Below are 27,564 nucleotides of genomic sequence, written 5' to 3'. Positions count from 1 at the left end.
CGCCCCGACACTCACAAACTGCGACACTTCTTGCTCGCCACGCCCCGAGCTAAAAGCGTGCAGTAACGGTGTCTCGGCATCTCAAGTAACGACAGCACATGACGTTAACAGGCTGCAACGATGTGTCAGGTTTCATGGCGCATTTTTTATTTCTTTATGGACTTATTTTTCCTGACAAAGTTACAGCCTCCCCGCCTCTGGGTTCCCAATCATTATATTCACATATAGTCATATACCATCACGGTCGTACCGAGTACGTGGCTAGATAGCCCGCGCCAAGGGTGCAGGCACAGAGTGGGCGCTAAAACCCACCAAAAAAATCAAGAAAGCAAGGCGGTTTAAGAATAACGAAGAGACGCACATGATTTCTCCTAACCCTCTTGTGCTTATCCTCCGCCCATGAGGAGAAGTCTTTTCCTCGATCCACGACAGTAAACGCACGCTTTGTCGCAGTGTCATTTCGTCCAAGTAGCTGTTCACCAGACGTCTCTCGCTGAAGTGGTTCATGTGGCAACAGCGCCCTCGGTTCACACAACTGCCCGCCTACAAAGGTCGTTCACGTTCATCAATGGACTTCTTCCTGCTAATTCGCTGCGGTATTGCGGGATCTCAAACTGTAGCTAGTAGATGCTGAAACAAGTACGCTATTAGACTGAAGACTTCCAATTTTTGGGTCTTTCTGCCGACTGAGGACTTAACGCGACGTGACGTCGGAGGGAGCCGCGCGAGGTAGCCGCACCGTCTAGCGCGCCTTGTCACGGTCCGTGCGGCTCCCTCCGTCGGAGGTTCGAGTCCTCACTCGGGCATGGATGTGTGTGTGTTGTCCTTAGCTTAAGTTAGTTTAAGTTACATTAAGTAGTGCGGAAGCTTAGGAACCGATGACCTCCTTAGTTTGGTCCCATAAGACCTTACGGCAAATTTGCAAAAATTTACGGCGGAAGAGGCAAACAAAATAGGCCGAGGGAATATGCTACGTAACTTGCTTGTCCCTCCAACCAATGGTTTTATTGCTCCCATTTTTCGTTTAGTACGATCCGCTGTGTAAATAAAAAGAGTTTTAAGAATGAGCCTTCCGTGGCTGATGACTAATATTACGATAGTCTTTAATTATGCTTATGAACAGTTTATCTCTGTCAGAAAAAAAAATCTCTGTATGTACAAGTGAAAGAAGAAAAGAACACAATGAAAGAATGAAGGAATATCGGAAAGACCGAAAATCAGGAAAGACGACACCATCACGTGGTCCAGAGATTGCCGAAAACGAAGAAAGAAGAACGTCAGTCCCATTAACATTTTGATGAGTTCATTTCTCATAAAATGCCTTTCTTGTGCAATGAATGTAATCATATACTAACGGAAAGGCTTGGAGATTAAGTTACTTTGTACGGCAAACAGCGAAGAATAATAGGACAAACTGCTCGTCCAAACAAAAATTCTGCAGAATGTCTTGAACACTGGATACAAAGATATTGCTCCATTGACACAACAACATTAACACACTACGGTTGCACATCAGCTACTTAACACTTCCTGCTCACAACTGACTGATCAAATGTACATCTGTTGTTCACAATGCTTAGTTCAAGTTCCCATAGTAGCTACTGCGCTGACGTCTATAACATGTCACAAATAAAATCAGTCTCGGAGCTTTTTGCATGAATGGTGTATACGAAATGGGCGACGTCAGAAGCGCATACTCTCGCAACATAGTATGCAGCCTAGTGATAATAATAACTGTAATAATAATAATAATAATAATAATAATAATAATGGAAGAAAACAAGGACAGAAAAATCAGATAAGTTTAGAGTCCTCAAAATCACAACCCCATTCTTTAACTATCGTGGCAAGAGGCCGGTGTCCTATCCTGGGAAAATTTTGCCCCAGCAGTAAAATTGTTCACACAGAACAGCCTGACGGAAGAAGAATAACAATGACCGAGGAGGAGGTAGACAATAGTAAATAGCGTGGCCGCAGTAGTAGCATTGGTGGTGGTAACACCAGTAGCGATATTAATAATAGTTGTATTTGCTGCAGTTATAACGATTGCGACAGATCCAAACACTCATTTTTCGATCCTGGGTTTGCCCCAAGTTCTTTTTCCTTTGTTTTGCTATTTACATTTTACGCCGTGATTAAAATTTGTATGTGCTTTAAATTGTAATTCGATATCGACTCTAAATACACGTTAAACTGAGGGTCCTCGAGAAATAAAGAAGGCAGGATTACACAATCTCCAATGCGATTATGCGTAATAACGTGGCTGACTGCTGCTTTCAATTTAAGTGAACAGGTAATACCACATAACCGCTGCGACCTCGACTTGGAGAGTTGCGTGCTTACGCACATATTCTGGAGGAGTAGTGTGTGAAGCCCCGTCCGGCCATTTTTTGCCCAGATCATTTCAGGTGAAAGACGGCATGATTTCGACGTCGACAAGACATTAAACTTCTACTGCCTTCCCTTCATTCATGAGACTGCACATCTCATAATTAGTCTTTTTTGAGATTACGACCTTATTCTATTCACAATTATCCAGGAGAGTCAGAAAGTCTTCTACGAAGAAAAGAAAATAAAACTTGAATAGCTGCATGGTTCTGAATTTAATCATTTATACCAACTCAGTCATCCTCGTCATCGTGCATGGGAGACTTAATGTCTCTACTGCCTGAAAGAGTAATGAATAGCTAGTTATCTAAAAATGGTTCAAATGGCTCTGAGCACTATGAGACTCAACTGCTGTGGTCATCAGTCCCCTAGAACTTAGAACTACTTAAACCTAACTAACATAAGGACATCACACACACCCATGCCCGAGGCAGGATTCGAATCTGCGACCGTAGCAGCAGCGCGGCTCCGGACTGGAGCGCCTAGAAAAGCGCGGCCACCGCGGCCGGCTAGCTAGTTATCTGGCACAATGCAAAGTGGGACGAGAGTATAAAATTAGCTGCGGGAAAAGCTGATGCTAAGCTGAGATCAATTAAAATCTTAGGGAAATTAAATTCACCCATGACAGAAGTAACGTACCAAACACTCATTCGACCGATTCTTGAGTTGCTCGTCAGTCGCGACGCGTTTCAGGTTGCCTTAATAGAGCAGATAGAAAAGATACAATGAACAGCGTCGCGTTTCGTCATGGGATCGTTCCTATGCGCGAGAACGAGCGGAGATTTTCATCAAATTCCGGTAGTAGACGCTACAAGAGCGTCTGGTATCTCGCAAAATAGAGGTTTACTGAAAGATTTTATTCCCCCGCACCATTATAGGCTCGAAAAGGACGCGAATGAAATAATATTGGTGCCGGAGTACTCTCCACCGTGCAACTTAAGGTGATTTGCTTGCTATACAGGTGTTCCAAAAGGAACAATCAGTATTCAGGGATACGACAGGAATCATCATTCGAAGCAAAACCGTCAAGTAAACATGGGCTCTAAAATGATCCCTTAAGAACTATGAGCACTTCTTCATCTTTGATACTGTGAAACGCGTCTCTTCTACTGAACAAGTGCTCATAGCTTTGGTAGAAGTTTTAGAGCCGATATTTAGTAGACAATTTTTTTCTTGTTTTGGTCCATTCTACCACCTCCCAAAATACCTCCTCCCAAAATATGGAAAGAAAAGAGCTTGCAGTAGAAGAGTTTTGTCTCACAGTATCGGAAATGAAGAAATGCTCAAAGCTCTTAAAGTATATATTTTAGAGTCCATGTTTACTATACATTTTTGCTTTGAATGATCGTTCCTGTCATATTCCTGAATATTGATCATTCCTCCTGTGACGCGCTGTAAATGTAGACGTAGATACAGCCTAGGATTCTGCCCCCCTCCCAACCTTAGAGTACGTGTACACTGAACCACCTCATTCGATAGTCACCTTCGAGCTGCGCCGACTTAACTATTTCCTTAGTCTTCAAATATAACTTCACGTGAATGCCAGAAGGGTTCTCCTAACCTCTCCCTCTTCGATTTATGGTATTCGGTATGCTCTGTGTCGACAAGTTCTGGTCCAAATTTTACATTTTGATTTGACTCTAGTTGTATTTGGTCAATCCATGTTCTTTTTTCCTTCAACTGATCATTTGTAACTTCACAAGATGGATGTTTGTGCTTTGTAGACAGTTTTGCCCCTACAGCACGACACGAATAGAACAAGGGAGGGAGACGGAGAAACATGTAATTTCGAGTTATATTGTTTACGTTTACCTGAGGCGAGTGCTCTTTCCAAGTTTAACATCTACTACTCAAGTACACTATTTGATGAAAAGTATCCGAACAGCCCTATGTAATGCAGAAATCTCCACCAGATGATATGAGATGCCGACCCTCCAGTATAAAAGGACCTGAGAACTATTGCATTTTCAGTAGAGATGCAGTAACAGCACAGTAGGTCAATTAGGCCTGAGTGACTTCGAATGTGTAGTGATCAATGGATGTCACCTGAGTAACGAATCCTTCAGGGATATGTCAGCACTAATAAAAAATGAGGTGGTAAGGCAAAGGAACAACCATAGGTAAACCAACAACGAGCACTCTCATGTAGTGACGGCTATGGACGATCGAGCATTGTGGAGCGTGGTTGTTTAAAATCGCAAGAAATCAGCAGAAGGAATCACTCATGAGTTACAAAGTGCTACCAGCTTGCACAATGACTTTGTATAGATAGATTTAAAAAATTGGATACAATGGTCGAGCAGCTTTTCATGTGCCAGACGTTTCTGTAATCAGTGCTAAATGACTCTCGAGGTGGAGTAAAGAGCAACACCTCTAGCAAAGGGTATTTGTGCATTCCTGGGAACACCTCCCAAACATCTCAATCGCTCTCAACCAAATTTGGCAAAGAAACAGCAGGCCTCACGAGTATCAGCACTGTGGCATTTATAACCTCCTATCTCCAATAGGAGCGGAGATACAGGCAAAAACGTATTTTTCCAGCTTCCGACTTATAGGCTGCTCTGCACAACAGTCAAGTTGTGTGGGCACAGTATAAGCGTTACTGGACACCTACATTTCAGGGGCAAGAAACGATTTACCAGGCTACGACATGTAGGCTGACCTGCATAACAGGCGTGTTGTGGTGGAATAGTATCGATTTGCTTTATCGACCTGCTTCGCATGGTATGCTGTATGTCAAGAGCAAATACACTCCTGGAAATTGAAATAAGAACACCGTGAATTCATTGTCCCAGGAAGGGGAAACTTTATTGACACATTCCTGGGGTCAGATACATCACATGATCACACTGACAGAACCACAGGCACATACACACAGGCAACAGAGCATGCACAATGTCGGCACTAGTACAGTGTATATCCACCTTTCGCAGCAATGCAGGCTGCTATTCTCCCATGGAGACGATCGTAGAGATGCTGGATGTAGTCCTGTGGAACGGCTTGCCATGCAATTTCCACCTGGCGCATCAGTTGGACCAGCGTTCGTGCTGGACGTGCAGACCGCGTGAGACGACGCTTCATCCAGTCCCAAACATGCTCAATGGGGGACAGATCCGGAGATCTTGCTGGCCAGGGTAGTTGACTTACACCTTCTAGAGCACGTTGGGTGGCACGGGATACATGCGGACGTGCATTGTCCTGTTGGAACAGCAAGTTCCCTTGCCGGTCTAGGAATGGTAGAACGATGGGTTCGATGACGGTTTGGATGTACCGTGCACTATTCAGTGTCCCCTCGACGATCACCAGTGGTGTACGGCCAGTGTAGGAGATCGCTCCCCACACCATGATGCCGGGTGTTGGCCCTGTGTGCCTCGGTCTTATGCAGTCCTGATTGTGGCGCTCACCTGCACGGCGCCAAACACGCATACGACCATCATTGGCACCAAGGCAGAAGCGACTCTCATCGCTGAAGACGACACGTCTCCATTCGTCCCTCCATTCACGCCTGTCGCGACACCACTGGAGGCGGGCTGCACGATGTTGGGGCGTGAGCGGAAGACGGCCTAACGGTGTGCGGGACCGTAGCCCAGCTTCATGGAGACGGTTGCGAATGGTCCTCGCCGATACCCCAGGAGCAACAGTGTCCCTAATTTGCTGGGAAGTGGCGGTGCGGTCCCCTACGGCACTGCGTAGGATCCTACGGTCTTGGCGTGCATCCGTGCGTCGCTGCGGTCCGGTCCCAGGTCGACAGGCACGTGCACCTTCCGCCGACCACTGGCGACAACATCGATGTACTGTGGAGACCTCACGCCCCACGTGTTGAGCAATTCGGCGGTACGTCCACTCGGCCTCCCGCATGCCCACTATACGCCCTCGCTCAAAGTCCGTCAACTGCACATACGGTTCACGTCCACGCTGTCGCGGCATGCTACCAGTGTTAAAGACTGCGATGGAGCTCCGTATGCCACGGCAAACTGGCTGACACTGATGGCGGCGGTGCACAAATGCTGCGCAGCTAGCGCCATTCGACGGCCAACACCGCGGTTCCTGGTGTGTCCGCTGTGCCGTGCGTGTGATCATTGCTTGTACAGCCCTCTCGCAGTGTCCGGAGCAAGTATGGTGGGTCTGACACACCGGTGTCAATGTGTTCTTTTTTCCATTTCCAGGAGTGTAAATGAATTTCAACCCCTGGTGTTTAGCCTACCATGTGTGATAGGTGTGTTGTGGAAGTAGAATCAGATTGCTTCAGTGAAATGTATTGCAGAGGCTACACATGAGCATGGCCTGGCGACAGGTTGAGATGGGCAGAGGGGGTGATGGACAGAGGGAGAGGAAGGAGGAAATGCAAAGAGAGGGAGGTAGAGGGAGAGATCTATGAGGCAGGTGGGAGGTGTAGAGGGGTAGTGGGCAAGTGGAAAAGGGAGAGGAGAGGCAGTGATTGAAAGAGAGAGGGAAAGGGCGGTATAATCAGAGGGGGAGGGGATGAAGAAGGATATGGCCAGTGAGAGAGAGTGGAGGAAGTGGACAAAGAGAGGGGGAGGAGGAGATGAAGCGACAGAGAGAGTGTGCAGGAGGAGAAAGACAATAGAGATGGGTGGATGAGAAGGACAGATAGAGGGAGGAAGAGGTGGACACGGAGAGGGGGGGGGAGGAGGAGGAGGTGTGATGAATATGTGAGTCAAATACATACGCCGATGAAGTCAAAGGGAGAAGGATCGTAAATAAATAAATAAATAATCACTGACTTCCCTGGTTTCGGCTCTTGAGGAATATTGGATTTCCATTCTTCCAAAGACATTCAGATACCTCACTGAAAGTGTTTCCAACAGAATACAAGCACTCATAAGGGCGAAGTGTGGGCGCACGTAATATTGATGTCAAGTAATAGATGTCCGGATATTTCTGATCAAATAGTGTGTGTCCACCTGTTGTTCACACCATTACTTTAGCTTTTTCTTTCTTTCTTGTGTGAATTGTATGACACGGAACGTGTTCTAGCTGAATGATGATACATTGCTGTTCCCATTCGGCGACTGGTGTTATGTCATCAGCAAACTCTGTATTGATGTCATATTAGTTTCACCGTGAATGGCGAAATAAGTTCGGGATTTGACGACATATGGCTCGGGTACACTTACCACTAATCAGTATCGATTACATATTCTGTCTTTCTTCAAAATTGATACTGAACTGGTACGTCTGTATGCGTGGAGGAGGCGAGAGGGGCAGGATTCGGTTTGTGAAGATGATATTTTCCTAGGTGGGAGAGGGAGCGGGCAGATATCTCCCCCCATTCCCCCCCTCCCCCCCCCCCCCCCCCCACCACCACCTGCTGAGTACGCCCATGCACAGCTGAAACACGAGGGTCTGGGACGCTCCTACGAGACAGTGAGCGGCTAGGCAGTGCACTAAACGCCTGCTCATAAGCTTACAGAGCTAGGCAAAGCAAGTAGGCAAGCTGCGGGCAGCCGTCTCTCCCCGTGGCCGCAACAGGAGTAACCTTGCGGCCGCAGCACTCCGTCCCCTTCACTGGGGGAGTTGCGTAACGGCTGGGATGCGCCTCACCTCGCCTCGCCTCTCACCAGGCGTTCCCACGACGTCCTCCTAAGGTAATGGGGTCATTTGCTGGACACGTGCCAGCGCTTCACGGCAGCAGTCCTGCTATATGAGGCGGGAGTACATATTTTGGAACAGTCTTCTACTGATAACCGGCAATTTGTTACTGCCGTAAATGAAATATCCATATGGACGCAGTGGTCAGAGATTCTTCGGGTAGAGAAACATGAGAGGCAGGGTTCTTTGTTGATATTCACCAGTGCACTGGAGTCGTTAGCTCTTCACCAACTGCTCCCGTGATTCCCTTCTACATCACCGTCAATTTGCAGCGGACACCATTCCTTGCTTTGTCTCTTCTTCTCGGCTCAGAATTACTCCCTTTCCTGTGACCAGATGTTATTAGCCTTTGTTCTTTATTTTTCTGGAACCCGTAGAAGTTACGATCCTTATATCAAAACAAGCCTTTCCTCCAAATTTCCTTTGGATAAAACTCAAGCTCATTTATATTTTTTCGTTCCACTTTGTGCTCACTTTTAATTTGGTAACGTAGGTGAATTTTTTTGTTATTCCACTGTCATACATTCTGATAATTGACCCATCGAGTTTCTCTTTGCTCGTGCACTTCTTCTCAGTTTGTCTCTGCATAGTTTTTATTTTCCCTCTTCTTCCACAAACAATCTTATACTTGTCTGATCCTAAAAGCTTCCTTAAGATGGTTCTTTATTTCTTCTCCAATTTCTCCATTTCCCCTTTCTCGCTGAATCTCAGCCATTCTCAGCTACGGACATTTGAAACAGAAGAGCCATAATAGCCTGCTGCATTGCCTCGCAGATAAGAAGGAAAACCTTTTTACAGTAACCTTTCGAATCAACTCCATACTTTGAGTCCTAAAAGAAATACTTGAAATGTATCTGTCCTCTTGTATCCAAATTGAAATCATGTTTCAGTACTATAAATCATGATAACCGAACGATTAACTACCGATAGTTTATAAACTTTATTGAAATTGTTATTCTGCTGTAATTTTCTATTCGAGGACACAAATATACAATATTGACTTACAGCGATGTGCAAGAACGTAGAACAAACAAAAGCAAACGAGATCACATCGACAGAAAATTAGAAATTACGGAACATAAATAGCTCTCGCACGCGAGTAGAACGATTGGTCATTGCGCAAGGGATTATGGAAGGATTTTGCAAACACAGTCCGCCCCCCCCCCCCCCCCCCTCCCTGACATTCACCCATATAGTGTCGTGTTAGCGGTAGCCAGTGCTGAAATCGAGCTTCAGGTGTTGGTCTTCATCAAAGTTGTATTCAGTGAGACTTAAGAGATGTTAGAGTACGCCACATCACCTGTATCACGTTGATGCTTTGCCTCTCTCTGGAAAGCTGCGATTCGCAGAAATGATTTTGCTGCGTTTTCATCTCGGTTCCTGTCGTAGTTCATGTCTGATATCTCGGGAAACTATGCCTCCAGTGTGGCACATCTTGTTGCCTAGAGCTTCATCTTGTTACAGTGAATCCTGTGACATTATGAACCAATTAGTTTCGCGTGAGCAAAATTCGTCCAGGTTGGTGCAGAGAAACAAATGAAGACTCCGGAGAGAAACTGTTGAGCGCCGCCACTCCCATTTCAAGTTAGAAAACAGACCGACTCAGTGTTCACAGAATGGGACACCCACACGATAAAAATAGAAATAAGTTCAGGCAAGCTCTAGCTTCGAGGCCTTGATGAGAGTCCGCAGCTCGTGGTCGTGAGGTAGCGTTCTCGCTTCCCGCGCCCGGGTTCCCGGGTTCGATTCCCGGCGGGGTTAGGGATTTTCTCTGCCTCGTGATGAATGGGTGTTGTGTGATGTCCTTAGGTTAGTTAGGTTTAAGTAGTTCTAAGTTCTAGGGGACTGATGACCATAGATGTTAAGTCCCATAGTGCTCAGAGCCATTTGAGCCTTGATGAGAAGCAGCGTAAACAGTTGCGAACATTGGCTTCCAATTGCCGATTTTAGAAAAATCACGTATCAAATATCCTATATTTCCTGTATTCCACCGCTGTAATGTATAGTAAGAAGATTACAAAATAACGTTCCTTCTACGTCATGGTCCTTAGAAACAGAAAACTAGCTCATATGGAAACAGTTGGGAAAGAAAATCAGCTGTGTCTTGAAGAAATAATCCAAGAATTCACAAGCATTGATACTGGAAACACGCAAAATGTTGAATTTATATGACCAGATGGAGAGCTGAAACGTGCACCCTCTTGAATAATCAAATGGAGTGTTGCCTTATGAGACAATAATCCCTGTCACCGACGCGAAAGAATTAAATACAACAAGCACCACATTATCCGGGTGAATGCGGATCCGACACTTCACGGATGACACGGCTCACTCTAAATACAAGTTTTTTTTTACAAGAAACTGCTATTTGAGGTGTTTACAACACATGTTCCATCTCACGTTCGAAAGCTCACTGCATTGCTTACGCCTTACTTGCTAGAAACTGACCGTTTATTTACAAAATTACTCTTAAAACACGTTGTATTTCGTACTGTAAGATTTACGCTCACCTTCAGAAAATACTCGTCCAGTTTTTTCTGTTTCTGTTTTTTCACTACTTCCTTTTATGGCGAGCGTTTTAATTTTTAGTAAAGTCAAAACACGGGTATAGGCAAAGAAATGTGGTTCTACTACTTCAGTTAAGATAAGTGCATATCAGTGTCTCGGTTGGCGTCACAATGGACTACTCGTCCTCTTCCGAACACATTTTGTTCACGTTTTCCGCGTCGCTTGACTGCTCAAGCCCAAGTTCACAGGCAACATTATTTAATCACTGCACCATTAAGACACACGATTCGTATTACAAATCCCGACCCACTCATCTCGAGTTTGGATCACACTACTCCTCAAATATTACTGCTAAAATCATTTCTATAACAAGATTTCTGTTGATTCGCTGTCGCAATTCTATTAAAGTCTGAAGAAGTGCTCCGTTTCAAAGGATATCGTTGTCAGGAAGGAGTTTAAATCTGTCTCATAAACGGATTATCTTCTTCAGAGCTGCGAAAACCATCTGATAAGCGAAGTTGATTAATTCGCACTGAGCTAAATGAGTTTTATTTGTTGAACTTATGTACTCTTACAGTATACTGCACTGCGAAAGGTAATCGATCCACTTGTAAATTTCAGCTGTTGTAATTTTAATGCAAGTCGGCCGCTGTGACCGAGCGGTTCTAGGCACATCAGTCCGGAACCGCGCTGCTGCTACAGTCGCAGGTTCGAATCGTGCCTCAGGCATGAATGTGTGTGATGTCCTAAGGTTAGTTAGGTTTCAGTAGTTCTAAGTCTAGGGGACTGATGACCTCAGATGTTAAGTTCCATAGTACTTAGAGCCATTTGAAACATTTTTTGAATTTTGATACACTCAGTCGAGTGTCGCGCTAAATGTAATGACGTAAAGGTAGGAGTGCTTTCAATAATGAGCTGGCTCTGAGCACTATGGGACTTAACATCTGAGGTCATCAGTCCCCTAGAACTTAGAACTACTTAAACCTAACTAACCTAAGGACATCACACACATCCATGCCCGATGCAGGATTCGAACCTGCAACCGTAGCGGCAAGCGCTGTTCCAGACTGAAGCGCCTAGAACCGATCAGCCACACGGGCGGCCAATAATGAGCCTCACTTCTTATGTGTCCTGGTGGTATTCATCTGTAACCAGCACTCTTCTATTCGCAAGGCACTGAAAGCAAAACATCTTCATTTTGCACAGTATTCATATTTGGAGAGATGAGGCTGCAGATTCGTTTCACCTTCTGTCTGTCAGGAGAAGGGGCAAAAAGACAAAAAATGCCAACGCTGTGTTCCGTAAATTAATCTGCTTTCGGTGTCGTTTGTAATGTCATTAGATGAGGAAACGGGACTGAAGGTCGCAGCCCGCGGGTGAAGGCGATGATGGGCCAGCAGCCTTGACACGGAGCCACAAGAATCTGCATCCTGCCGACAGCGGCAACAGATAATAAGCAGCGAGACGTCGCGGTAAAACACAACGGCACGCATCTTGTCTGAAGACGACTGCGTAATGGAAGGGAAAAAGAGAATATCAAGTAGTGCCGGTTTCCGTCGTCTTGCAGAAGCGTCGTAAACAACCGGAGGTCGCGAGCACGAGTGCGTCTCGGATGAATGCAGTGCCTCCAGAAGCAGTGGTTGAAAAGGACAGAAATGATCATACTCTGGGTGACCCAAAGCTTTGGATTTAACATAATTCTGACTTCCAAGAATTAAATACTTTGAAAACAGAAACTAATAGTTGTAAATGAATATTTAGTTCTTTACCAACATACACGCCTTATAAGTAACAAATGAAACTCGTCTCAAAATGTATGCATTACGACGGCGCGCAAAATTTTATCGCGCTCTCCCAAACATCGCTGTTATCTGCTACACAATGCGACAGGCGGCTAGAACTCTAGCAACAAGTACTCATTCGCTTTCTACTGATGTTTCTTGCTCCAACGACTTCATCTAGCCTCATAGCGAAAATAAACCACAGGAAGGAGACATGGATACCGCACTAGCCATAGGACAGGACCTCGCTTCCAATCGAACAATGAAGGTATCTGCTGTTTAGATGCTTACCGATATTAATATGAGGGTGGTTTGAAAAGTTTTAGGAACATAATAGAAAAAAAAGTACTTACATCACTGAAACTTTTTTATTTTTCAATGTAGTTCAAAAATGGTTCAAATGGCTCTGAGCACTATGGGACTTAACATCTGTGTCATCAGTCCCCTAGAACTTAGAACTATTTAAACCTAACTAACCTAAGGACATCACAAACATCCATGCCCGAGGGAGCATTCGAACCTGCGACCGTAGCGGTCACGCGGTTCCAGACTGAAGCGCCTAGAACCGCATGGCCACAACGGCCGGCTTTCACTGTAGTCTCCTTGTATATTAACGCACTTGGTCCAACGATGTTCCATTACCTTGATCCCATCTCGAAAATGAGTTTCCTCCAGGCTTGCAAAATAGTTGTCAACTCCAGCTATCAGTTCTCCGTTTGAAGTGAATCTTTGTCCACAAAGTTCTGGGAAGAGACGGAAGTCTGACGAAGCCATATCAAGTGAATAAGGCGGGTGTGGCAACAATTCATACCTCAGTTCATGTAATTTTGCCTTGGCGACGGCACATGCTTTTGATCAAGCGTCAAGTGTCGCGGCACCCACCTTGCAGATAATTTTTTCATTTCTAATTCTTCAGGTTAAACTGTGATATGCCCTTTCAGATAACATTTGGCAAGTGTGAGCAAATTCACCCATTTTCAATTGGCGATCCTCCATGGCCATTCTGGAGTAGTGACACATCTTGGGGACCACTGCGTGGATCATCATCTAAACTCTCCCGACCAAATTGAAATTCATTTGTCCACTTAACAACAGTTAAATATGAAGGTGCTGAGTCCCCCAATGTACTTTGGAAATCGGAATGAATGTCCTTTGCTTTCATACTTTTCTTTAGGAAGTACTTAATCACGGCTCGAATCTCGATTTTTTCGATCTTCGCAAATCACTACGAGGGAACAACAACAGAGCCACGTCATTGCCACAGTTTTCTTCCAAGAGCACTGACGTGGCACGTGTTTACAGGCAACAGTCTAATGAATATCACGTGAACAACTCGTTGCGCTAGCGCTAACCTCTCGTGGTGATTCCGAGAACTTTTCAAACCACCCTCATACAAATGGATTTTCATCGCCCCACACATGGCTATTGAGGCAAGCACATAGCTGCATCTTATGAAACATAACCAGTATACAGATAAGTGTTTCCAATGCACTGCTCATTCATAAACTCGTACACCATGAAATATTCAGTTCATACTGCTCGGTTTATGATCCTTTCCCGTTTGTACAATATTTGAGTTTGATAACATCTGTTTGAATGCCCGGCGGCTTATTGTATGACGGAGTTACATTAGCACACATTTTTCTTTTTTAACTTACATAATTTCAGAACAGTGTGCTCATAATATAGCTCCAGTTGTACTAATCTAATGTCACCCAGAAATCTTTCGAGATGATTCACTCTAGAGCAGGTTATTATTACACTAAATTTTCCTTTCTTCGCCTCACATAATACACTTCGCAGATACGTTTTCATCGCTCACGACCCCTGTAAACTTACGAGAGTGCCGAACAAGTTACGTCCGAAAGAGTTGAAGTATTATCCTCGGTCTTTAGTTATCCGGTAACTGTTGTCTTGGTATTAATTTAATCTTTCCCGCCACTAAAAATAAAATATCATACAGTGATCAAAATAAACCGTACGGGTTTCCTCGGCTCACAACGCGTTGAGCACTTCGAATACACTGTCCAGGAAATAAGGGCAGTTCCCACCACTTCTTATCGGAGGTGAAATTCATGATGGGGTAGACATATATCTAGGCATGGAATAGTGGTATAAATATACTACCAAGCAGACCAAGCGGTAAAGGAAACCTAGGAAAAATCTGGAAAGAGAATTAAAATTCAGAAAGGAAAATGTCAGATCTCCAACATTTCCAGGGCATGATTCATGTAACATTGACGGGGCAAGTGGAGGAGATAGGGGAGACCCTACCGGAAAATTACGACCGGGACCAAGCCAAACTTTTACTTTCGATGCGAAATTTTCTATCTTCATTCATGTAGGAGATATGGCCTTGCGAAGTCGGATGAAACTTTTTTAAGTATCCTTAATAGTTATTGAAGACGAGTTCTCCCTTTTAACTCGATGGCTGCGCCAGCGGCCATAGCAAACGAGTTCGAGAGAGAGTGTACACCTTAATCACGATCTTGTCTTGTTCCTTCGTTCTTCCCAAATTCTCCTCATACGCTTGCTGTATTTATTCTCTCTTGCCTTCTTCCGACAGTTTATTTTCTGTTCGCTTATTTACGTTTTTCTGTGTAAGTGTATATTTTTTGTGGTGTTTCTGGCCTGTTCTCGATTGCTTAAGTTATCCTCTGTATTTCCCATTTCTGTATCAATGATTCATTTTGTCTTATTTTTGCTAGTGTTTGCCATCTAGACGATTCGGCTTGTGATCTCGTTTCTGTTCATCCTCAGGAATTGTCCTTAAAATTTCATCCTTCCTTTCCTAAAGCTGTCTGCTGTTGTTTCTGTCTGTTGATCTCTCTCGACAGCCACTTTCTCCAAATTCCTTCACGAAAAGCTAGTTCGAACATTTTCCTCAGATTCTGCTTTCCTGATTTTCAGTATCTCTTATTTTTGTTTGACCATGAATCACTGTAGTTCCTCAGCGTAGAGTGCTTCTAGTAGAGCAACTTTGTTGTAATGCCATAGTTTTGCATTGATAGAGATAATTTTTTATTGTAATAACTGCAGGTGAGCTTAGATGCTTCATGTTATTATGAGATTCTTTCTTGGTTGGCTATTGAGTTCAGTCTTGATGGTTGGATGATCTCTCCCCTATATTTAAAGTGCGTAACTTGTGACACTTTCCAGTAAATTATCTGCAGGCTTCCTTCCCGCGTATTGAGTTCTCTCGTAGGAGATTCGTAGGCCAGTTTTCTGTGACGTTTCGTGAAGCTTCTCCAGGCCAAGTTTGGACTCTGCTCTATTGTTTCCATGAAAAGCGAGATTTTCTGACAAAGCCAGACTTCAGGTGTATATCATAATTGAAATTTGTGTAACTTGATTTTCTACGTTTTACATGATGATGATGCTGTTGGTTTGTGGGGCACTCAACATCGTGGTCATCAGCGCCCGTACAATTTCCCAATCTTTCCAATTCCAGTCTCGTCACTTTCCAATTGATGATGAGATGATGAGGACAACACAAACACCCAGTCCCCGGGCGGAGAAAATCCCCGACCCGGCTCTACGTTTTAATTCGGCACAGCAAACAACGTTTTCGCCGACCGCGATAGTTAAATTGGTACAGCAGGCAGCCACATTCTACGGTGTTCAGCCGCCCTCTGCTTCATTCTCGACGTACTGTTTTGACAGGAGGGGACGATCGGGCACGACCTGGTGGTGAAGCCGGTGCCGGCGGCGGTGCGGCAGCACCTAGGCCCTTCCGTCGACGACGACGAGATGTTCCTGGACGCCGAAGGCGAGGACCTGGAGGACGACGTGGCCGTCACGTCGGGCTTCCCGCTGGGCATCAACGCCACCGCAGACCGCTCCCCGCGCGCTGCCCGCGAGCTCGCAGCCGCCGGCGTCCACCCGCACATCGTGTACCGACGCGCCGGGGGCCACCACCGCGACGACCTCTCTGACTACGGTAAGCTGCCGCAGCTGAGGGAACGAAGATTAGGTTTTAACGTTTCGTCGGCAACGACGTCATTAGCGGCGGAGCAAAAGCTCGGATTACGAAAGGATGAGGAAGGAAATCGGCCGTGCCGTTTCAAAGGAACCACCCGGCATTTGATTTGAGCGATATAGGCAAATCACAACAAAACCTTAATCTGGAGGACTGGGCAGGGAATCTGAACCGTCGTCCTCCCGAAAGCAAATCCAGTGTGATAAACACTGTGCCAACTCGCTCGGTAAGTGACCGAGGAGGATTCTCAGGTACACTGTGGCCCACCATTAAAGGAAAACAAGGTACAGTGTTTCTCCCTCCTACCAGCAACACCACCACACCTCTTCCCGTGATCAGATACACCGAAGTGCCAAAGAAACTGGTATAGGCATGCGTATTCAAATACAGACATATTTACAGAGTGTTACCAAAAGGTACGGCCAAACTTTCAGGAAACATTACTCACACACAGAGAAAGAAAATATGTTATGTGGACATGTGTCCGGAAACGCTTACTTTCCATGTTAGAACTCATTTTATTACTTCTCTTCAAATCACATTAATCATGGAATGGAAACACACAGCAACAGAACGTATCAGCATGACTTCAAACACTTTGTTACAGGAAATGATCAAAGTGTCCTCCGTTACCGTGGATACATGCATCCCTGATGCGCTGATGCAGCCCTGGAGAATGGTGTGTTGTATCACAGCCGTCCACAATACGAGCACGAAGAGTCGCTACATTTGGTACCGGGGTTGCGTAGACAAGAGCTTTCAAATGCCCCCATAAATGAAAGTCAAGAGGGTTGAAGTCAGGAGAGCATGGAGGCCATGGAATTGGTCCGTCTCTACCAATCCATCGGTCACCGAATCTGTTGTTGAGAATCGTACGAACACTTCGACTGAAATGTGCAGGAGCTCCAACGTGCATGAATCACATGTTGTGTCGTACTTGTAAAGGCACAAGTTGTAGCAGCACAGGTAGAGTATCCCGTATCAAACCATGATAACGTGCTCCATCGAGCGTAGGTGGAAGAACATGGGGCCCAATCAAGACATCACCAACAATGCCTGCCCAAACGTTCACAGAAAATCTGTGTTGATGACGTGATTGCACAATTGCGTGCGGATTGTCGTCAGCCCACACATGTTGATCGTGAAAATTTACAATTTGATCACGTTGGAATGAAGCCTCATCCATAAAGAGAACATTTGCACTGAAATGAGGATTGACACATTGTTGGATGAACCATTCGCAGAAGTGTACCCGTGGAGGCCAATCAGCTGCTGATAGTGCCTGCACACGCTGTACGTGGTACGGAAACAATTGGTTCTCCCGTAGCACTCTCCATACAGTGACGTGGCCAACGTTACCTTGTACAGCAGCAACTTCTCTGACGCTGACATTAGGGTTATCGTCGACTGCACGAAGAATTGCCTCGACCATTGCAGGTGTCCTCGTCGTTCTAGGTCTTCCCCAGTCGCGAGTCATAGGCTGGAATATTCCGTGCTCCCTAAGATGCCGATCAATTGCTTCGAACGTCTTCCTGTCGGGACACCTACGTTATGGAAATCTGTCTCGATACAAACGTATCGCGCCACGGCTATTGCCCCGTGCTAATCCATACATCAAATGGGCATCTGCCAACTCCGTATTTGTAAACATTGCACTGACTGCAAAACCACATTCGTGATGAACACTAACCTGTTGATGCTACGTACTGATGCGCTTGATGCTAGTACTGTAGAGCAATGAGTCGCATGTCAACACAAGCACCGAAGTCAACATTACCTTCCTTCAATTGGGCCAACTGGTGGTGAATCGAGGAAGTACAATACATACTGACGAAACTAAAATGAGCTCTAAGATGGAAATTAAGCGTTTCCGGACACATGTCCACATAACATCTTTTCTTTATTTGTGTGTGAGGAATGTTTCCTGAAAGTTTGGCCATACCTTTTTGTAACACCCTGTATAAGACAAGTGTCTGGCGCAGCTGTTAGATTGCTCATCGCTGCTACAATGGCAGATTATCAACACTTAAGTGTTTTTGAACGTGGTGCTATAGTCTGCGCACGAGCGATGGGACACAGATCCTCCGAGATAGAGATAAAGTGGAGATTTTTCCGTACAACCATTCCACGAGTGTAACGTGAATATCAGGAATCCGGTAAAACATCAAAACTCCGACATCGCTGCGGCCGGAAAAAGATCCTGCAAGAACGCAACTGACAACGACTGTACAGAATCGTTGAACGTGACACAAGTGAAACCCTTCCGCAAATTGCTGCAGATTTCAATGCTGGGCTATCAACAAGTGTCAGCGTGCGAATCATTCAATGACACACCTTCGATATGGGCTTTCGGAGCCGAAGGCCCACTCGTGTACCTTTGATGACTGCACGACACAAAGCTTTACGCCTCGCCTGGGCCCGTCAACACCGACATTGGATTGTTGATGACTGGAAACACGTTGCCTGGTCGGACGAGTCTCGTTTCAAATTGTATCTAGCGTATGGAGTCACGGGTGTGGAGACAACCTCATGAATCCAGTGGACCCTGCACGTCAGCAGGGGATTGTTCAAGCTGGTGGAGGCTCTGTAATGGTGTGGAGCGTGAGTAGTAGGGTAGTGGGGTTTGTAGCTCACTTTTGATATCAAATTGATATGAAATTAATAAAAAAATCAATTAAGCACCCCTGCCCCCGCCCAGCACCACCCACTCCCGCCCCTGACCATGCCCACCCCCGCTCTCAGATGACGTCACGTGTTTTCTCAGCTACACGTGTGTCCCAGTCCCTGCTCCCCCTCCCCCCTCCACCACCCCCCTCCCCTCAACCTACCCTATTTGGTGGGGATTTCTTTGTCCCAGGGCTGTGCTGACATCCCACCCCACCTGGGAATTGGGGGGAAATTAAAATTGGCGGTATCCTTTCTGGGACTTGAACCCTGGTTCACCTGGGTACAAAGCTCAAGTGTACCCCCCCCCCCCCCCTAACACAATTAAACCACCAGAAGCGCTTGGAATTGACGGGAAATGAAAAAATGGCCTTGCCCTTTTTGGGACTCGAATCCTGATTCTTCTGGATGGGAAGCCCAAGTGCACCCCCTAACACATGGAAACTGTCCAGATGCGGGAGAGGAAGGTTAGGTTAGTGTACTTTATTTACTTTGGCCGCGACACTGACGCAGAGATCGATCGTAATTACGTAATTAATTACAAAGATCGGGTCTAATTACACAACCACACGCATAGCGCTACACAACACGGCTTAAAATCCCAATACAACTCAAAAACTGACGCTACCATACAACTGGTGTTACCCTGCTGGGAAAAACTTTCGCAATACCACTCGAAACTGACGCAAATATCGATCCTTAATACGTAATTAATCACAAAGATCGGGCCTAGTTGCAGCACGTTTGCTCTGTTTTTCTTTCGTCTGTATCCGTTCATGTGCCGCAGAAGGCTCCCATGACGTTTCCGCTGGTGGATCCAACTTCGAATATAGAACACATCTCCTGACGTAAAGCGTGATTGATACACCTTCGAGCCCAGTTCCGCATGTGACGTCTTGTGGATACGCATCCCATATAATGCGCGACGGATCCACCTTAAAATCCTGTTCCGGACGTGGTATATTGTGGATCGGCATCCCATCACTCCAGATATAGCGCTCGGCGGATTCACACGCAAACGCTTACTCGGGTCAACTGTGGGACCTCGGAGCCATTCACGGCCCATGCACAGATACAGACATACAGAAAACAGAGTAAACGTGCTGCAACTGTAGAATATGCGGTTGGAGGTGACTGGTTGCATTCGAATACAGTGCTATAGTATGCCTCCCGACCAGAAAAAAAGAGTGCGTTTGAGCTAGGTGTTGGCAGCTGTACTACATTTACAAGCAATTTTGGAACACGGAACGATAAGTGACGTCGTGATCGCATGGATAGAAGCACATAAAATCAATAAAATTACGGAAAATAAATTAAGTGAAAATACACCGAAATGCGGGGAAATTGGGGGAGTATTTGCATGTCTTCTGATTGGTGCAGAACAGTTCTTGTACATGCGACCGAGTCTACGACAGTAAGAGGAATGCGGGAAAACGGCGAGATGGAAGCATCTTTTATTTTTCGTCGAGGCAGCATTCTAATGTATGCCTATTGAGGTAATAGTGAGACGCGCGAGTTGACTGCTGTCTTCGATGCTTTTCTGGAAAAAAGAGAACCATCTGCCTCTAAACTTACTTGCATATGCGTTAAAGGATGACAGAGAGTGGATGGAGTCATAGGGTGAGATGGAGCTGTAACGAGGTAGGATTTAATGGTAGACTGATGATGCATTCTAGAGAGAGAGGGACATGTTGCTGCATGTCTTTTGACCATATTTTTCCGTTCCTCTGTCGGGATGCACCAGTTGTATGGCACAACCTGCTTTCGACTCGCTTACAACCGCGTGTTCTGTGCGTGACGCAGAGCACTGTCTAGTGTCTACTCGCGATCGTTAACAGCAAACCGCCGGCCGCGGTGGTCTCGCGGTTCTAGGCGCTCAGTCCGGAACTGCGCGACTGCTACGGTCGCAGGTTCGAATCCTGCCTCGGGCATGGATGTGTGTGATGTCCATAGGTTAGTCAGGTTTAATTAGTTCTAAGTTCTAGGGGACTGATGACCTCAGATGTTAAGTCCCATAGTGCTCAGAACCATTTGAACCATTTTTTAACAGCAAACCTCTCTGTCATCAGAGGACTTCCATCCTGTTTCGACGCAGTCCTCTAGACGAACGAAGATTTATGCGACGTGCACCATTCCCCTGCCGCATCTTGGGCATAAAAACGAGTCTTCAGTTTCATAACTACGGTGATTCTAAGTTAGCGATAGGTGTTTTTGAGGTACTACAATCATCTTCTTGACAATGTCGTGTTTCTGAGTTAGTGGAGGACTAACGTGTAATTTCACATGTCAAACACCGCTGCTACGCGTTTGTCCCTTTCTTTGTAAGAGGCATTGCCCGTTACTAACGGTCTTTTGATATAGGACTGGTGCAAGCATAGCATAATCTCTGAACCGTGATCGGATGTGAATAGGGGCTATACACCTCTGGAAAGCTGTATTTTACATGTATCACAAGGAATCGATGTTTTAAGGAAATAGTTTTTCATTTTTACAGTTTATCACCATAGTTTATCGTAGAGAAACCTGCAAGGAGGATGTATGTAATACGCTGGGAATATATTTCTTACATTGGGATAGTAACAGCGTTGCATTCCATACGACTAATAGGTCGGAAACCGCAACGATCTAACATTATAGTGTGTTTTAAGTGCAGAACATTGTAGCCTTAGTAGTGCATGTGTTTATGTTCACTCTTACCAATACCTTCTTGGTACTGACCCAAGACACAAGAAAAATACTTTAGAATTGCTAGCGCAGTTGATTTATGTAAAACGCAGCAAATACCGTCCGTCTGGAGCTCCATCATGCACAAAAACCACCCGTTTCTTGTTCTTAACCGTCTGTTGCATCATCACAGTTTCATATCTACTGTACAGCGATAAGGGGTGCTAACCTCCTCGACATTCGCGCATCTGGAGACATCTTGTGCTCTTGGATGGGTGTGCGACAGCAGTTACAACCTCGGTTCACACTGTTCCTACACGAAACATGGAATGTAGCAGTCTACTTCTGGTCAGCTGCATGGAGCGTTGGTCAATGACAATGTGAGATCTTTCGGTCTCTAATTTTATCCTAAGAATGCGAGAATGCTCTCTGACTCCCATCCACATAGAGAAGGATCGTAAGTTACGCATTTTGATCGGAGTGCTAGAGATATGTAGGTCGCTGACTGGTATACTTTGATGTATATGTTCGTTATTGTATCAATATACAGAATCCCAGGTGTAGAGGCAACAAAATTATTTTTGCCAAAGTTGATGGATATTTTGCAGAAAGTTAGCAATGAGAAAAAGAGAAGGGTTTGAATAACTGCTAATTTCAATATAAATTTATCATATGATACCAGTGACTGGCAACCTTCATGAAAGCCACAAGAGAAAATGAAAATACAGGAACCTGCATTGATAATATTTTAACTAATTATAATTTGATGATGCAAGGAAGATATGTGTACACTTAGGGCTTTCAGACCATTCTGCTCTATTTATTGAAATAACTAGTGCAAATGAACCAAACACTACAAAAAATTTTAGCAAAAGACATTTTACTGTTGAAACTTTACAACTGTCCTGCTCTAAATTAGAAGATGTGAAGTGGTAAGTTGAAAATTATATTCCAATACCTGTGAATTTTAACATATTTTTAGAAAAAAATTTACGTGTATTTAATTATATATTTCCACTTAGAGTACACCACACAAAAATGTCAAATACGCTAAACTGGATCACAGCTAAAATAAAAATATCTAGTGAGAGAAAAAGGCAACTACATAAGGAACTGAAATACAACAAAGACCCTATTTTCATTAATAATGTCAAACAGTATAAAACTGTATTTAAAAGGGTAGTGAAAAAGCAAAAGAAATGGCTATTAACTATTACATCTTGACCAATAGATAAAAACCAAAGGTAGCATGGTCTGTTGTAAAATCATAACTGTGAATTACAACTGACAGCAAAGATATTTCCAAAATTAAGATGGGAAATGAAAGTGTAACAAATCCTGCTCAAATGTTAGAATCATTCAATAATTTTTTATAAATGTAGTGAAATTAGATGTAGATGCAGATTCTAATACAGAAAAAGTACATTTAGGTCAGAAGGCAGATGAATACTTTAACGAATTCCAGAAAATTTCAGCCAAAGATGTAGAGAAAACTATATTACAACCGAAAAACAAAAATTTTGCAAGGTGAGATGGTGTACCTACCAAAGCAGTTAAAACAGCTGTCAGGATAATAACTCACCCCTTTTGCTCAATAATTAATAAATCACTTGAAGAAGGTCACTTCCCAGATCCCTTAAAGTATGCAGAGGGAGTACCTTTGTCTAAAACAGACTGAAGAGAAGATGTAGGGAACTACTGCCCAATCTCTATTCTTCCAAATTTTCAAAAATATTTGAAAAAGTGGTGGTAATGCAAATTAAAAAAAAAAAAATATAGAAAGAGCAGACATAACTTCAGATAATTTATATAGCTTTCAAAAAAGCAAAAGCACATTAGACAAATAGGGAAAAGTTGCAGAATTATTCTGCACCTCACAAAAGCATTTGATTGTGTAAAAAATCACTTGCTCCCATATAAAATGGAATGATATGGAATTGAGGATTGAGCTTTATAGGGGTTTAGGTCATATTTCACAAACAGAAAACAAAGGGTAGTTATATCATCAATCATGGGAAATTTCCTCTCTGGATGCATGCTTACTTAACAAGGCCTTCCACAACATTCAATTCTGGCTCCAATTTTATTTCTGTTTTGTATAAATGACTTGCTCTTCAGCATAAATTTAAACTCAGTTTTATTTGCTGATGCTACTTCTGCCCTTGTCGAAAGCAATGGTTTGGAACAAATTCCCTCAACTATCACAAATCTCTTAGACAGTTTAGAAAACTGGTTCCACCTACATGGACTGAACTTGAATATTGGAAAGACACATTTACTGTAGTTTAAACCCAAAAACTCTAAGACAAATGAAACCCACATTAATCATAGAAACTAAGAACTGAAAGAAGCAGGCTGTGTTCAGTTTTTAGGAATGCATCTAGACCATAATTTATCATGGTCTTCACATACAAAGTGTGGTACTCAGCAAATAAATTAAACAATGTGACTTTTTCAATGACGATTATATCATATTCAGCTAGCATGGAGACAAGAAAAATAGTTTACCATAGCTATTTTGAGTTAATTATAAGGTATGGCATTATTTTTTGGGATAACAAAAGCAAAACGATTAGAATATTAAATTTACAATTCAGTTGTTAGAAATATGTGTAATGCAAAACCAAAAGCATACAGTCCCTGACTGTTAAGAAATTTAAAAATATTAAGTGCCCTCTTTTTGTACATTTATAACTGATTATTTCTGTTGGCAACAAACATAACTTATTCATAGACAACGATTTTAAATATTAGTACAGCGCTAGGAAGAAGGGGAAATTCATGCTGGCCATGTGCACAAACCCCAGAATACAAGGGCATGAGAATTTACAATATTTTAAAAAAGAAACGAATCACAGCATCAATAGGCAAATGAAACAAAAGCTACGGAAATTGTTAGTACATAAGTGCTATTATTCTTGAGTAGAATTTCTGAATGATGTGAAAATCTCAACGAGAACGACCATCAGTACATGGGTTCTTTCTACAAATTTTTGTCCATGTCATTTTATTCCCGTCTCGTTCTCAGACAACGATGCGCTATCTTTGGCAGCCTTTTTGCCTGTGTTACTAAATAAAGAAAAGAGGATAATTGGTATGATGAGGAAAGAGTGGTTAAAGAAACGAAATCCGAACTAACTCATTCAATGAACTGAAGATATATGCTCGTGATTGGCATAGTTATCTCAGGATGAATGAAGTGTATTTGAACCTTCTGTCACCTGTTTACGCCTTTGGAAAACAGGATACAGTCACGAAGGAGGCTATACACAACGTGAAAGACTAACCGGAACACTGCGATTTCTCGCGACAGGAAGAAGTTATGAATACCCTTCTGTAATTCGTTCGCTTTAACTTTTTTATCACTGTTTTTCTGGTTGCTGCACAACCTAACACTTTGCAGTTAACAAGAAGTACGTTTCTTTCTTTTGTCGTGATATGTATTACTTGTTACATCACATAAACTAGGATGCCTTTCAGAGGTAGGCTACGAATAAGATCCTCCAACAATTCGCGGATGATATTTCTGAATCTGTCGCGGTGGCTACGGAAACACGTTACGGTACTCACTTTCGGATACTACCTCAGAACTAAAGAATTCTTGCACAAACATCGGTAGTCCCTGTACACATGTTCAAGCATGCATACGCTTCAATGCTAGCGTAGTCGAAATTCGATCAAATATCAAAAGTGTATACTCCTGATACTTGCGCAAATTTATCCTACACATGCTAAAGGGTGCTGGTCAAGCATGCTGTTGGCGTGTATACTAATGTGTAGCCACCTGTGATACAGATACATCTTCTGACCCTTTTCATTGTTGATGAAATTTTTGAATGGTCAGTTTAAGAAACGCATTTCGCTGAGCTGACATTTATGTTGCCAGTGCCAAGGTAAATATTTTCAAGAAATTCACAACACAAAAATATCCGCCGCTCATAGCCTGGTGCAAAAATATGTACGTATTGTGCTAACACTAAAAAGAACGATTCTTGTGGTAGTGATGCTCACCGTTTTACAATAGTTCCGAGCAGCATGTCGTTTCCTCTTGCAAATAACGCTTATCCTTTTATACCTGATAGATTTCTTTCAATATTATCAGTAATTTTGTTGCTAGATACATTAAGGGCGGACTTAACTGCTCGGAGGCGATGAAACAAAATTAGTTAATAGCATAGTCACATATCTATTATTATCCCAATGAAATTATTTTGGTGTCAAAGATAAGGTTTATCCTAATTAATTGCACCACTTTTTTTTTTTTTTTTTTTTTTTTTTACAGTGCATTGCATGTATAATACTATGCAAGTTGTGGAACAAAATTAGTAAATTGCACACAGAGAAGCAAAGCAAATAAACAAAAAACTAAGCGTTTTGCAAAATCTGTATATTAGACTATCAGCCCTTTTTGTCGGTAGGGTACGTCCAAGTTTTATCGCAAGTTGTAAAATGCATACAGTGGAAACCTCAGAAAGTGAATTTAACAATGAATCTTATATTAGCTGGAATTGATTAGAAAACTGGGAGAACAAAATCAGATTCATAATTAAAACTTATAAGATTGTAAAAAAAGTAGTATTGAGGAATAGCTTCCTCAAAACCGGACTGTTCCCATCGTCGTTAGTGTATTACTACAATTTTGAAATACGGCATCACAGTGAATAAGCTTCAGCGTACAGTGTCGACATACTGAACAACACTAAAGAAAAGAAATATAAATTTTGTTGTATAACGTATGTGTATCGGTATTTAATGTTATGAAAATGAGTATGTTCCTTCATTTGAGACTGAAAATTGATATTTGTTGTCAGGACTATGGGACCAAACTGCTGAGGTCATCGGTCCCTAGGCTTACGCACTACATAATCTAACTTAAACTAACAACCACACACACACCCATGCCCGAGGGAGGACTGGAACATCCGACGGGGAGGGGTCGCGCGAACCGTATCACGGCGCCTGAGACCGCGCGTCTTCTATCATTTACTTCTGCTGTTAAATAAAAGCACTTTCTGTTACTTTAAAACAACTACGATTCATAGTTTTGAAATAGAACAATATTTCATAACTGGAGAAACATTTTTTGCTTGCTTACACAAACTGCCTGTAGAATACACCCTTAAACACCACACAAACAATTGCTTGGCGGAGAAAATCCAATATCAATGATAGGTTTAGGTGAGGTAGGCCTACTATCCAATTAAAGGTAAGGAATGTGCAAGTTTTCTGTTGCAATACATTCCAGACTTAATCACAAAATGAAGCTTCACAAAATGAAGCTTTCCAAGTGCAATGGGAACAAATTCTGCAGGAATTGCAAACAGTGTGAGCCAATAGGATGTATGTCTACGGTAGAAGAATCAATGAATTAGCTATCAATGATATTGCACCATTTATGACATTGAGATGTAGATATGAGCTTCTTCCTGTGATGAGTAGAAGTAAAGCTGTCGTCAGGTCAAAGACTGGTTTGAATACCTCAATCATTTACTAAGTATAGTGCTGCTGGAGGTGGTATACCATTGCTTCCCTCTGACATTTTAACTGACTTGCCCAGTCAGTAATAGAAGGACGTATGGTTTAATGTGAACTCAGATGTATGGTACAAGTTGGTTAGCATTTTTCTCATTAACAAGCATTGCTGGAGGCGAATGAAATGTTAAGTGGCAGAAAAGAATCCTATGATTGAACATGGGACCGCTATGATACTACATGTGCTGGTGGTGATAGACTTATAGAGAACAAGGCTTGCTCATGTTTCATTCATCACACTCATGCATCAAACACTCAGAATTTGTTAAAATTTTGTCTTTTGTCTTTTTCCATGTTGCCAGTTTCATCTCTTGAAATTTAAATTCAGAGTATTGAATAAACAATGGTCTAACTGATTTATGAAACATTTTACATATTTATTAGTTCATTTTTATATAACTTAGTTCTTCATCTGCAAAGAATTTATATAGTAAC

General features: G+C 43.4%; 1 protein-coding gene across 1 annotated transcript in view; it reads left to right on the top strand.

The window, feature by feature from the left end:
* LOC124619259 (A disintegrin and metalloproteinase with thrombospondin motifs 1) overlaps positions 1 to 27,564 on the top strand; it is a 474,635-nt gene that overhangs the window by 379,124 nt on the left and 67,947 nt on the right. Inside the window, exon 6 of the mRNA XM_047145524.1 lies at positions 15,954 to 16,230. Within this exon, the coding sequence (XP_047001480.1) occupies positions 15,954 to 16,230 (277 nt within the window). The remainder of the gene's footprint in view (positions 1 to 15,953; positions 16,231 to 27,564) is intronic.

This window comes from Schistocerca americana, chromosome 6, assembly GCF_021461395.2.
Source record: "Schistocerca americana isolate TAMUIC-IGC-003095 chromosome 6, iqSchAmer2.1, whole genome shotgun sequence".
In the NCBI taxonomy this organism is placed as follows: Eukaryota; Metazoa; Arthropoda; class Insecta; order Orthoptera; family Acrididae; genus Schistocerca; species Schistocerca americana.
Note: the sequence above shows the minus strand (reverse complement) of the source record. Positions and strands in the feature narration are given on the sequence as shown.